The sequence below is a fragment of the Pelodiscus sinensis genome, chromosome 22, assembly GCF_049634645.1.
Source record: "Pelodiscus sinensis isolate JC-2024 chromosome 22, ASM4963464v1, whole genome shotgun sequence".
In the NCBI taxonomy this organism is placed as follows: Eukaryota; Metazoa; Chordata; order Testudines; family Trionychidae; genus Pelodiscus; species Pelodiscus sinensis.
The window spans coordinates 10,753,773-10,767,175 of NC_134732.1; the positions used below are offsets into that span (position 1 = coordinate 10,753,773).

Sequence of the window (13,403 nt, forward strand, 5' to 3'; positions counted from 1 at the left end):
CTCAGTCGCGGTCTGCCTGCTGCTGCCCCCAGCTAACAGAGTCGGTCCTTTAGCTTACGTGATCCCTTTCTATGTTTTGAAGCAGGTAGTCCCCAGACTCAATCCAGCCAGAGTGAAATTTTGCTTCATTTAGATTTGGTAGAAAACTACAGACTCTGTGGAATTGGCACTCGTAAGTTCTGCTTGTTCGGGGCATGGCTGGAAGGGACAGTCTGTTGCCTGCAGGAAATGGAAGATTTTCCAGAATTGTGGTGGCAGCGAAATCTCTCTGGATCCATAGTACAAGATCACTGGATGTTTAAAAGATATTTGGAGTTACCATAAGCAACCTCTCCTTTCACATCCTTCCTTCCTACCTGCTTTTCTCCTGAATTCCTACCCAGAACTGGTTCTCTCTAGCAGTGTTCTGTCATCTGTTCCCACTTCTGCATCTGCTCATGTATTATTTGCATTGAGTTAGGCGGTAATTTTCCTTTTCTTGGTGTGCTGAGAAAGGGCTGCTTGTGCTAATGGTGCTCTCTAAATCGTCTGTTTTTCCTTTTGTCCTAAACAAACATGAACAATGAGCAAAGTGTATGGGTGTTAGATTCAGAAATAGCTCCATTTGCATTTGCTCTTCCACAAGAGGCTTGCAGTATAGGTGTAGCCTTGGAGAGCGAGCAAGCATGGTGCGTGATTCCTCCACTCCTGGGCACACCCGCTTCAAGAACACAACAGTGTTTTGTTCCTTGTTTATACAGCACCTTGCTCAGGGGGGTCCTGGTCCATGCTAAGAACGGCTCGGCGCTACAGTAATGCGAATAATAAACAGTAACAATAACAATGGTCTCTGCATACCGACGGAGCTTGAGAATTCCAGAGACCAAAAAGCATCCCAGCTTCACAGTTATGTGCAAACAAATGCAAAGTGCCAAGAGAAGGGTAGGGCTCCAGGCTTTTCTGTTTCCTCTTTAACTCTGCCTCCAAGGACTGGGCGTGATATTCACATTCCTTACTGTGTCCAGGGGGAGGAGGACTGCTGGGCTTCTCCCCTTCGCTCAGCTTTCTGTGGAACCTCAGCCATTGGTGGATGCTGAGCCACAGCGAGGCCGAGAGCCACCCTGGGCCCCAGCGCAAGGTGGAGTGTGGGGGGCTGGCTCCATGCCCTCAGAAGGGGTGTGGCCTCAGCCAGAAGGGGCACTTCCCAGACTGTGGCATATGCCCCCCACCGAGCCTCAGAGCTGCGTGGAGCGGTGGAGCAGTGCTCCAGAGGCAATTGAAAGGGGGCCAGAGCTCTGACTGACACAGGAGCAGTGGTGGTGCCCGGGCCCCTTAGAATCACCAGCCCGTCCCCCCATCAGTGGGCCTGCTGAGGCAATTCCTCTGCTACAGCCAATACAGCTGCATCATTTTATAGCAGCTGAGGATCTTGCCCACAGATTTCCGTTATTCTTTTTGGGTCCAGAGGCCATTTGGGTTTTGGGCACTGAGAAGAATCGAACAGTGCAACAGGGAAGCTGGTGTGGACGTAATATACAGACCAAGTGGTTTTATTTCTGTCCGTTTTCACCTGTGGGCAGCCTACAACCAAACACTTCGATCAGCAGCCCTTAGAGCAAGTCCCACATAGTAGTGAAAAGACTGAGCCCAGCTGTACAGAATCTGTACGGATGTCTCACCTATTCAGGTGCAATCCAGCCCAGTAAGGGCTCATCGCCTGTCCCATAACTTTGAGTGCCTCAGAATGTTTTGCTGTTGTTGCTCCCAACCAGAGATGCTGACAGGGGAAGAGGGGCGGGTTCCGCAACACCCGGCAATTTAAAAAGGCCCAGGGCTCCCAGCTGTTACTACCTCGGTAGCAGCCAAAGTCCTGGCCCCTTTAAATCACTCCCAGAGCCCTCGGCAGCGCACACCCTCTGGCCCAGGTGGCACTGAAGGGCTGACTGGAAGAGGCTAGCAAAGTCTCTTGTCAGCCCTGCTCTCAACTTGGGCCTCTCACAACTTGCTCACCAGCATGCAGGGCACATCCTGTAGTGTCCGTGTGTTAGACAGGACTGCCTCAGCAATGTGACTCCCGCAGCATGTCTGCAGCCCCTCATCCACACTGTGGCTTCCACCAGCCTTGGTTACTATTGCAGGGTGACTAACACACTTCCAGTCCTGGATTTTCCCCAAAATGTCTGTTCTGCAATGTCCAGCCCTCTCCGATAGTTCCAAACGATATTGGCTCACTGCTCCGTGAAGGAGTCAAGATTCAACAGTTTGTTATTTTCCCAAAAAGTTGGTGACTTACCCTACCCATGATCAGGATCTCTCCCCAAGGTCCACAGTGCTGGTGCCTTTGTCTTCTTGGGTAAAAGAGAGAAGTTGGGGTTCTCTGTCACTTTTTTGGATAGCCCAGTGAACCTTCACAATGGATTCCTCTGAAAGAGGCTACTCCTCAAAGGAAAGTTTATCATGCAGTCAGGAAGGCAACATGGAGTCTGATGGGGAAGGAGGCTTCATGCTCTTCTTTACCCCATGGATGCATCTAGACTGGCAAGATTTTGCGCAAAAACTTGCCAGCTGTCTACACTGGCCGCTTGAATTTGCACAAGAGCACTGACTTTGTAATGTACAAAATCAGTGCTTCTTGCGCAAATACTTTCACGCTCCCACTCAGGGATAAGCCCTCCTGTGCAAGAACTGGTGACCACTTGAGTTAAACTGTTAAACTGTTAAACGTAATGTTTAATTGATTAACTAATTAAATAGGATTTTACATCCCTGGTAAATACAGGGATGCTTTCTGTTCCAAGCTCCTGCATGTCATAGAATCCTACTGCTGGAAGAGACCTCAAGAGCTCATTGTGTCCAGTCCCCTGCCCAAGGCAGGACCAATCCCAACTAAATCAACCCAGCTAGGGCTTTGTCAAGCCGAGATTTAAAAACCTCTAGGGATGGAGATTCCACCACTGCCCTAGATAACCCATTTCAGTGCTTCACCACATTCCTAGTGAAATAGTTTTCCTAATATCCAACTAGACCTCCCCTGCTGCAACTTGTGACCATTGCTCCTCGTTCTGCCATCCATCACTACTGAGAACAGCCTCTCTCCATCCTCTTTGGAACCGCCCCTCAGGAAGTTGAAGGCTGCTATCAAATCCCCCCTCACTCTTCTCTTCTGCAGACTAAATAAGCCCAAATCCCTCAGCCTCCCTCATATGTCATATGCTCCAGCCCCCTAACCATTTTGATTGCCCTCTGCTGGACCCTCTCCAATGCGTCCACATCCTTTCTATAGAGGGTGGTCCAGAACTGAATACAGTACTCCAGATGTGGCCTCACCAGAGCCGCAAAAAGGGGAATAATCACTTCTCTAGATCTGCTGGCAATGCTCCTCCTAATGCACCCTAATATTCTATTCACCTTCTTGGCTACAAGGACAAACTGTTGACTCATATCCAGCTTCTCATCCACTGTAATCCCCAGGTCCTTTTCTGTCAAATTGCTACTTAGCCATTCAGTCTCCAGCCTGTAACAATGCTTGGGATTCTTCCATCCCAAGTGCAGGACTCTGTACTTGTCCTTGTTGAACCTTATCATATTTTTTTTGGCCCAATCCTCTACTCTGTCTAGGTCACTCTGGACCCTATCTCTGCCCTCCAGTGTATCTACCTCTCCCCCTAGCTTAGTGTCATCTGCGAACTCGCTGAGGGTGCAATCCATCCCCTCATCCAGGTCATTAATTAAGATGTTGAACAAAACTGGCCCTAGAACTGATCCGTGGGACACTCCACTAGAAAGCAACTGCCAACCTGACATGGAGCTGTTGATCACTATCCATTGGGCCTGACAATCTAGCCAGCTTCCTATCCATTTATCCAAACCATACTCCCTTAACTTGCTGGCAAGAATATTGTGGGAGACCATATCAAAAGCTTTGCTAAAATCAAGGTATATCGCATCCACTGACTTTCCCATGTCCACAGAGCCAGTTACCTCATCATAGAAGCTAATCAGATTGGTCAGGCATGATTTGCCCTTGGTGAATCCATGTTGAATATTCCTGATCACTTTTCCCTCTTCTAAGTGCTTCAAAATGGATTCCTTGAGGATCCCCTCCATGATTTTTCCAATGACTGAGGTATGACTAACTAGTCTGTAGTTCCCTGGATTGTCCTTCTTCCCTTTTTTAAGATGGGTACTACATTTGCCTTTTTCCAATCATCCGGGATCTCTCCCGATCTCCATGAGTTTTCAAAGATAATGGCCAAAGGCTCTGCAATGACATTTGCCAATTCCCTCAGTACCCTCAGATGCATTAAATCCGAACCCATGGATTTGTGTGTGTCTAGCTTTTCTAAATAATTCTTAACCTGTTCTTTCTCCACTGAGGGCTGCCCACCTCCTTCCCATACTGTATTACCTAGTGCAGTAGTCTGGAAGCGGACCTTGTCTGTGAAGACAAAAGCAAATAAAGCATTGAGTACTTCAGCTTTTCCCACATCGTCTGTCACTAGGTTACCGCCGTCATCCACTAAGGGCCCCACATGCTCTCTGATCACCCTCTTATTGCTAACATGCCTGTAGAAACCTTTCTTGTTACTCTTCACATTCCTCACTAGCTGCAATTCCAATTGTGCTTTCACCTTCCTGATTATCCCCCTGCGTTCTCAAGCAATATATTTATACTCCTCCCTAGTCATCTGTCCAAGTTTCCACCTCTTGTAAGCTTCCTTTTTGTGTTTAAACTCACCATGGATGTCCCCGGTAAGCCAATATAGTCGCCTACCATATTTGCTTTTCTTACTGCGTATCAGGATGGTTTCTTCCTGTGCCTTTAATAAAGCTTCTTTAAAATACTGCCAGCTCTCCTGGACTCCCTTCCCCCTTTATGTAAGCATCCCAGGGGATCCTGCCCATCAGTTATCTGAGGGAGTCAAAGTCAGCTTCACCTGGATCCTGTAACCTGTGGTTTATGTGTTCCCAATGAGTCATATAAAAATAAGGACTAAAACCAAACAGAATCATTGTACACCTATGCAGACACTTAGGAGAGATTCAAATGCCACCCAGCTGATGAGTGGAATGTCCCAGATAGGGTTTTGTTTCTACTGGTGGTGCACATTCACGTATGCCTTGGTGCACATCAAAAATGTATTCTGCACGTGGATGGGAAAAATCTGCACATGACTGAAAAGATTAGGGAAGCCATTGAACAGCATTCTTTAAGTTTTGAGCCTCTGGGGGAGTTACAGATAATTTCATTTTGCAGTGGACTAAATAACACAAGTGATAAAATTAAAAATATTATTTAATATAAAATAGGTAGTTAACAAACAGGCATAGCGCTGTACCTGTACACTGCACTGATACTCACATTCTAAGAGGGCAGCCGCATTTAGGGGTGAGTACTCCCCACATGAGGTGAATGGGTGATATCATTTCGCTAACAGTACTTTGGGGGTGGGTGGATGGATGTGCCCAAGTTAAATTTAGTCTGCTACCCTTTGACTAAACAATTATAACAACATCTCATCATTAATTAACATTAAATCTACTTTTTACCATATCTGTACTTTGAAGACCATAATTTAATATTTTCTACTTCTTTATTGTCTAGTTAACATTAAGCATAATTAGAACTGACATTTGTATAAATGCCACACCAATAACAATCAACATAGATAACATTTCCCCAAACATAAACATTTTATTGAATAACATTTGTAAAAACAAGTTAGGCCTAAAACAACAGGACCTCGGGTTATGCCCTAACTGAATTGTCTTACTTGACTTTACTCATGTTTTACCAAACTTGCTTGGCTGCTGACACATCTATTCTGAGGAAACAGATTTTGGGGCCTACTTACATTTTCAACACATTTTTACATAAAGAGAAGCAGGCCTCAGCCCTACAGGCTACGATCCCAGGCTAACTCACACAGCCTGGGCTAACTGAGGTCACCACCCTGACTTCAGGGATGCCATCATGAAAGGGATCGCTGACTGCACTTCAGCCCCGGGTTAGGCCCTCAGATGGCTGAAATCAGGGGAGCATAATCTTCAGCAGAGTGATGCTGATTTGTACTAGCTGAGGGTCTGACCCTGTTAGCCTGTGGGTGACACAGCTTTTACCAGGCCAGCCACTTAGGGGGGCAAAGGGTGCAAATGCCCCAGGACCCAGCCATTCAAAGGAGCCCAGAGCTCCTGGGGTTGCCGAGTATTCACCCGGACAGTCCGGTATTTTCGGCTCCTGTCCGGTAAAAAAATGCAGAGAATATTGGACACCTGAGATGTCTGGTATTTTCTGAATTTTTCCCCAGCCAGGAGGCAAAAACGCTGGGCACCTGGCAACCCTACAAACACTCAGTGCCCAGCCTCGCCGCTCCCCCCACCCCCGAATCCCCTTCTTGCCCCCAACACCTCCACCCCCACCCCGACCGCAGCCCCCATGTTTACCTGGTTCCCCAAGGCTGGCAGGACAAAATGGCTGCCGGCCAAAAGAGCTAGGGGAAGTCTTAATGCTCAACCATTCCCCTGTTCCTATCCCTGTGCTTAAAGGGGACATGCTATTTTAATGCTGTTTTATTTTAATTTTTTAGCTTACTAAGTCCTTGGAGGGTTTTTTTTTTGTTGGTTTTTTTTTTTTTGCTGCTCAACAACTTTGGTCTCCCCCCCCCCTTTTTTTTTTCCCCTTCAACAGAATTTTTCCCCATTTTTGGGGGGGGGGGCGATATTTGGTATTTTTGTTTCAACCATCTGGCAACCCTAATCACCACCGCTACTGCTGCTTTGCGCAATTTTGAGGACTGGAAGGAGGGGCCCAGTGCTGTGGTCCAAGTGGTGCTAAGGGCTGACTGTCCTCGACCCTGCCCCTTCCAGGAGCAGAGAGCTGCCCCCACCCTGCCCCAGGGCTCACGGTGGCTGTCAACCCCGCTGACTCTTACTAGCCTGCAAGGTGATGCGTTGCAGGAGGCTCTTCAGAGGTCTGGGTAGTATAGAAGTGGCATGTGGCATGTGGCATCTGTTTCAGCAGCCCATTGATCATTGGGATGGTGCTTTGGGCCATGGGTATTCAAGTCTGGTAGACTCCTAGGGCAGAGCTACACTACAAGGACAGGTCAATCTAAGCCGTGCAATTTGAGTTGCGTTAGTCGTGTAACTCAAATAGACATAGGTTAGATCAGGGCTACTCAACACCTGCTTGTTTGCGGCCCATGGTGCAGTTTGGGTTTATGTGGGACTCAACATCCTTTGAACATGGTCTCCACTGGGAACACTCTCCACGCTGGCGAGGCATCTTCCAGGTGGGGTGAGCATTGAAAGATGCAAGTGGACGGGCTGGCTGGAACAGATGGGTACAGGGTGTTGGCGTTTCTAAACCAAAGGGAGGAGGTGCCAGGAGCACTGGGGTATTGTGGAAAGTGCTTTGTATTCATGCCCTTCAGTGAATTAAGAAGCTATTTGCATATATTTGCATAAATATTTACATGTATATGCAACCACACTTAAGTTGTGGCCATTGGCATATGCTGTGAGTATCATTGTGGCCCCCCGGGCTTCAAAAGTTGAGTAGCCCTGGCTTAGATCTGCTCACCACAGAGGCCAGACTGTAGGGGGTTGGACAGAAAAAGTTCTCCTGTTGACTCCTGTTCTGGTGGAATTCCAGAGTTGATGAGAGAGTGATGGGCAGTCGATTTAGTGGATCTTGTGGATCAATCACTGCAGCTTCAATCCACCCCACAGTAGAGACAAGCCCATAGACTTTAAGGCCAGAGAAGACGATTATGATCATCTAGTCTGCTCTCCTGCATGTTACAGGCCACAGACCCTCACCCACCCATGAAACGTTTCCTTTCTTGCCATTCCACTAAGCTGACTTCTAAGTATTTGGCTCAGGTACTCACTTGGCCCCATTACTGCATTGCCTGAGCATCTTGCCATCTTGGGTGTATTTATCTTCCCAAACCCGCAGGAGGCAGGGCTGGGTTGTTATCCCTGTTGTGCAGACGGGAATGGGAAGCCCTTCTCCCAAGTCTCCGGCTAGCATGGAACCTCCGGACCATCCCTTTATTCAGAGAGAGGGGCCTGAACCAGCAGCTGGCCTGTGCACTGCCCCATGGGAAGTGGTTTGGCTGTGCAGCTACACTGGGCTCCTGTCCACAGGAGATGCTGTGACTCAGGGACAGTGACAGCTGGGCCTCCAGCTCAGCGTTTGGGTCTCCTCAGTCTGGTGGAGGATCCAGCCCAGCTTCCATCACCTGGCTGCAAAGGCAGGGACAAGATGGCGGGAGACCTGGTTGTGGAGTTGTGTGTTGTGCCATGTAAATAAATGGCATGGACTCACCCCCTCACCCTCCCAGAGCCACAGACACGCACTGTTTATGTAAAGAGGGGATGGGGAAGCCAGCCATTGATGTCACAACTGTGGCATTCAAGGTAGCTGGCACCAAGCCCCGACTGAGAGGAGGGGGGCTGAGGGAGAGAGACTTGGCTCCACTTATAGAAGAATTACTGGAAGCCAGTTTCTATAAGCAGATCCCCATTAAAAAGGCAGCACTGGAGTAAAATAAAGCCTCCCGCCACTCTGGGGGAGAGAAACAATGGCCTCTGGAAAAAAACAGGTGGTAAAAATAGAAGCAAGGCCCTCCCCATCACAGGCCAAGGGGACCAACCGGCTGGGGTTCTGTGGCCACCCACACAGTCATATTTACTGGCTTGCCTCGTGCCATCGCATCAGGACTGGTCTTGTAATAGGAGTGAGTTATTCTTAAGAGGCTGGCGTAGACTTTTTGGCAGTTAATTTCCAGTAGCTCCTGATAAGATCATCTGGTAAAGGCGGGGCCTGTAGATGTGCGGGACTAGAGTTGCCAGAAATCCTGTATTACAAGGGACGTCCCGTATTTAAATAGAATATTGCCTATCCCGTACTCAGTCAGTCTGGGACGCCTTGTGTCCTGACTTTCAACGGATCACAAATATTCTCATTATGCAAAACCAGGTTTATTATTCCCTTACCGTGATAGTGTTTGCGAGTCGCCAATGCGGTAGTGCAGGACCAGCCCCATGACTTACTGAGCCAAGGTACCATAGCCCAGAGGTCCCCAAACTCTGGGGCATGGTCTCCTGGGAGAGGCACAATAAGGTTATTGGGGAGCAGGAAGACCTGAGGGGGCCATGTTGAATGGCTGGTGTCAGGAGGGGCTCTGTCTGGGAGGGAAATGGACAGGGCTCTGTTCAGGTGCTCTCAGCTGCCAGAACAAGGCTCCCTGCCTGCCTCTTTCCCCCACTGCTACAGCAGCCACCAGCCAGCTGTTATGATCTTCTGCTGGGCATGCTGACAGAGACTCTGTGCGTGGGGAGGCTATGCCCTGGGAACACTGCCCCCCGCCAGATAGAGCCTGTTCCTCAAATCACCCCAGCCCTTCTATGCAGCTCCAGGACACACAGCCCCAGCCAGCCAGAGCCTGCCCGGGGAAAGCAGCCAGAGCTGCGCTCAAGGGCTGGAGTCAGCAGAAGACCCTGGCCAGCGAGGACCAGGACTCGTGTGTAGTTCTCCACGCCCCTCCCGAATCTGGCCCTTTAGCGCTGCCCTGTTCAAGCCCAGAGCTGGGTCCCAGCAGCCCAGACTCCCGGGGAGTGGAAGGTTTCCTCCACTGCCCTGTGGTTAGCAATCCCTAACCTGAGTGGAGGTGGGCACCCCACTGCTGGCCCCATGGCCACAGAAAACTCCTTCCCCACAGCGGAGCTAAGAAAACAGGCCCGTACTTTTGACATGCAATGTTGGCCACCCTATGTGGGAAGTTCTGCCCTCGATCACAAAGCCTGCAGCCCACCCTCTAGCAGCTCGTCAGAGCAGGGTCAGCGTGAGGGTCTCTGGGGAAAAGTCAGGCTCTGGCTGTAAGCAGGACTTGGTAGGGGGGCAGTGTTGTGCAGATGCTCCTGGGACAGTACTGGGAGAAGGGTCTAGAGCTGTGGTGTCAACCATTCCTGAAGCAGTAGCCATTATAGTGGCTATTGCTATAGCGAACTGGCCAAGTAGCCACATGTGGCTAGTGTATTGGATACCACGGATCCAGAGGGTCTCTCTGTTAAATTCTCCATCCCTTAGCTGTGGTTCATGCTCGGCAGTTTTCCGTCCTGTCCTTGGTAGGTTGGTATTTTGGAGGCAGTTTTCAAAGTTGATCCCTGCAGTTTGAAATGTGAAGCCAGATTTAGGAGACCAACTGTAGGCCCCCAAGGTTGGTGCAGATTAATGCCCCCGGCGTCCATGTTTTAGGCCCCCAGGACTGTCTTTAAACTAAAAAGTTGGCAGAATGATCTCACCCCAGAGCTCTTGATCCAGCGCATACAGGGCTATGTGAGGGAAGTGCCCTGTGAATGTCACAAGTGGCCAAAGCTTGGCTAGGAGGCCGCAGCGCGGCTTGTCATTGCCCTAAGTGTTCCTTCCAAAATGCAGCCAGCGGAGCCTCTGGCAGGTTCTCTAGCCACCAGTCTAGGTTTCGGGGGGGGGGGGGGGGGTTGCAGCCTGTTCCATTTCATTCCTACCAGCAGTGGCTTTTGGGGAAAGTTTGAATCTCGCTGGGCATTAGGACTGGTTGAGACAAACTTGGGACCCTGACGACGCCAGTGGAAGGGCTCTCCTGGCTGCCCAAGACTCCTTTTGCCAGGGTGAGCTGAAGCAATGGCCCAGCACTAGGAGGGAGTTTGTGGAGACTTACAGTGGGATGGAGGGAGGTTTCCAGTTAAATTGGGGGAGGCTGATGCACAGACTCTGAAACAGGCTCCCCCTGAGGCTGCCCGGCTTCTCCTCCGCACTGCGTGGCAGTAAGCAGGCCACCAGCCGTGGCAGTCCCCCGTGGCTGCAGGTGCAGCCGCATTGTCTGAGCTCACATAGGATGCACCAGGCAGGGTGGGAGCTGGTTTCCCTGGGCTGCTGTGTGTGTTGGGCTGTTTACAACAACCCGCTGAAACTCAGCCAAACCATCTGGGAGGCACATTTCATCCTGACAACCCTTCTCACACGGTTCGCCAGGCAAACTCTCGTGTCCGCCCTGCACCAGCCAAGGACTTGACTCCTGGCCCTAAGAATCTAGATCAGGGTGGGCAATAAATAAAAAACCAGCAGCCCACAGGGCTGGTCCCTGGCAGGCCACTGCCGCCATGTTTACCTGCGCCTCCACAGGTATCGCAGGATCACAGCTCTGGTTGGCTGTGAATTGCCGTTCGTGGCCAGTGTGAGCAGCGGGAAGCATCATGGCCTGGGATGCTGCTTCCCACCACTCACACTGGCCACGAACAGCAATTCGTGGCCAACCAGAGCTGTGATCCTCTGATACCTGTGGAGGCGCAGGTAAACGTAGAGGTAGGGGCCCACCAGGGACTAGCCCTGTGGACTGGATCCAGCCCACAGGCCAGAATTTACCCACCCTGATCTAGATCCTGATCTTCCCTGCACTGACCCTACATCAAGTAGCCTCTGCTTCCCTCATGACACCAACCCCCTTCACACCCCTCCACAGCTGCCGCTCAGCTGCCTTTTGGCACTCAGTGGGGTTTGTGTAGCTCTTTCCACTCTGTCCTGTTCTTAACAAGCCCTGCTGGGGTTGCATTTGCCTTCTCGCTGCTTCTGATATAAATGGGAGCTCCAAGTCCCAGCAGGGTTCTCCAGACGCTAACAGAAGGAGGTTGGGCTCTTTGGAGGACAGGATAAATGGAGGGAGGGGGTAACAGCACGTAACAGCATGTCTGTTCTGGGCGGATGCAGGGGAAGGGTATAGATCAGGTGTAATTGTCTTCATCACCCCTCAGCAGAGTGTAGTTCAAGCTAGCAGGAGGAGGGGGAGGACGAATCACACATGTATCAGCTGAGCATAGTCAGCAGGGTCTCCTCTCTCCTCTGCTGATCCCAGAGGACAGAGCTGGCCCATTCCCTTGCTGTTAATGGAATGGCATCTCCCTGCCCCCTGCCATCACATCAGGCCCAGCCCACCTTCTCTGCACTTCATGGTGGATGGGGCACTGTCCAGAGATCACCTGTCTACAGCAAGCATGAGTGACACTGTCTCCATTCTTGTCCCCAGATGCAGCGCTTCCACCTGAATGTGTCCTCCGCGGGAAGGACCTCCCTGCCTAAGCGGGCGGTGCTGTTTGTGATTGTCTGCAACGAGTCCTGTGAGGTGTTGGTTCATTCAGAGGAGTCCGATCTGACCTTTGCCTCGGTGAGTACTGCACCCGGAAAAACCTTAGCAGCCTGAGCAGAACTCCGAAATGCACGTGACAGTCTGATGTGACGGAGACATGTCCCAGCTCCCATGTACCCGTTAGAATGTTTTCAAACCACTTCCTTGGTTCTCTAGGCTCAGTCTTGTCACTTGGTGAATTTTTTTAGACAGTTTGAGTAAAATCTGATCCAGCCATTGATGGCTAAGCCAAACATGGACCATGTGCTCAGAAAATCAAGGGAAGGAGGAGAGTTCATGGTTTCCCACTCAGCTCAGGGCAAGTCAGACTGAGCTCAGATTTTCCCTACAAAAACACCTAGGGCACAGCCTCGGGGTAGCACTGTGGAAGGGAGCCTCCTTCTTAGCTCCTGTCCCCAGATCAGGCAGGAATCAGAGAAAACACAAGCCATGGTGGAGCAGGTGGAGCTCCCCACATCTCTAAGATGTGGCCCTTCGTGATTAAAGGTCAGCATTGTCCTTCTTCATTGTTGTTCGCTATGATTATCATCTAGAGGCCCCAGCTGAGCTCAGGGCCCCACGGTGCTAGGCACTACACATACACAGTGAGAGACTGCCTTGTCCTGAAGAGCTAGCAGTCTGAGTATACAAGAGAGAGGGGGAGAGGGGAAGTGACTTGCCCAAGCTTACCCAGTAGCTCAGTGTCAGGGCTGGGAATAAAAGTCAGGTCTCTATATTTCTAGTTCAGTTCCCTCCACACTAAAAAGTGCGGCCTCTCTGTCCTCCTTGGCTGAAAGGAGGGTGGCCACATTCCAAGGCCGACAAGGATGTAAGTCTATGAAAAATGGGACCCTTTAGGCTCCCTGCAGGAAAGTGAAGGCTCCTTCATTATGCCATGCCCAAGAGGAGAAGCAGACTTGACTGTCACCTATTGAGGTAGCCAGGTGCAGGACAGTGCACCCAAAGCGAGAAAGCTCCAACCTTTTCTCCTTCCCGTCTGACTAGAAGCAGATTGGAGGAGCAGTATTAGCTGCAGCTCTGATTTCTCAACTGAGGTCTGTGGTGAGGAAGTCCGGGGGTTCATCTGGGGTTTGGGCGCGGGCCGGGCCCCAGAGTGCTTGAACAAAGGGGCATGTGGCCACTGTGAGGCAGGCCAAGATTATCAGTCCCATTTTACAGATGGGGAAACTGTGGCACAGAGTTGCTCTATGATCCTTGGGCAAGTCAGTGGGCAAGGCAGAAGTAGAAGTGGGGCTG

At 50.5% G+C, this 13,403-nt stretch overlaps 1 protein-coding gene across 5 annotated transcripts in view; it reads left to right on the forward strand.

Annotated features, from left to right (window-relative positions):
* ENG (endoglin) overlaps positions 1-13,403 on the forward strand; it is a 76,259-nt gene that overhangs the window by 30,012 nt on the left and 32,844 nt on the right. For all 5 annotated transcript variants that reach the window (XM_006119000.4, XM_075905244.1, XM_006118998.4 and 2 more), the window contains exon 3: positions 12,048-12,185. In XM_006119000.4, coding sequence (XP_006119062.2) covers positions 12,048-12,185 — 138 coding nt within the window. The remainder of the gene's footprint in view (positions 1-12,047; positions 12,186-13,403) is intronic.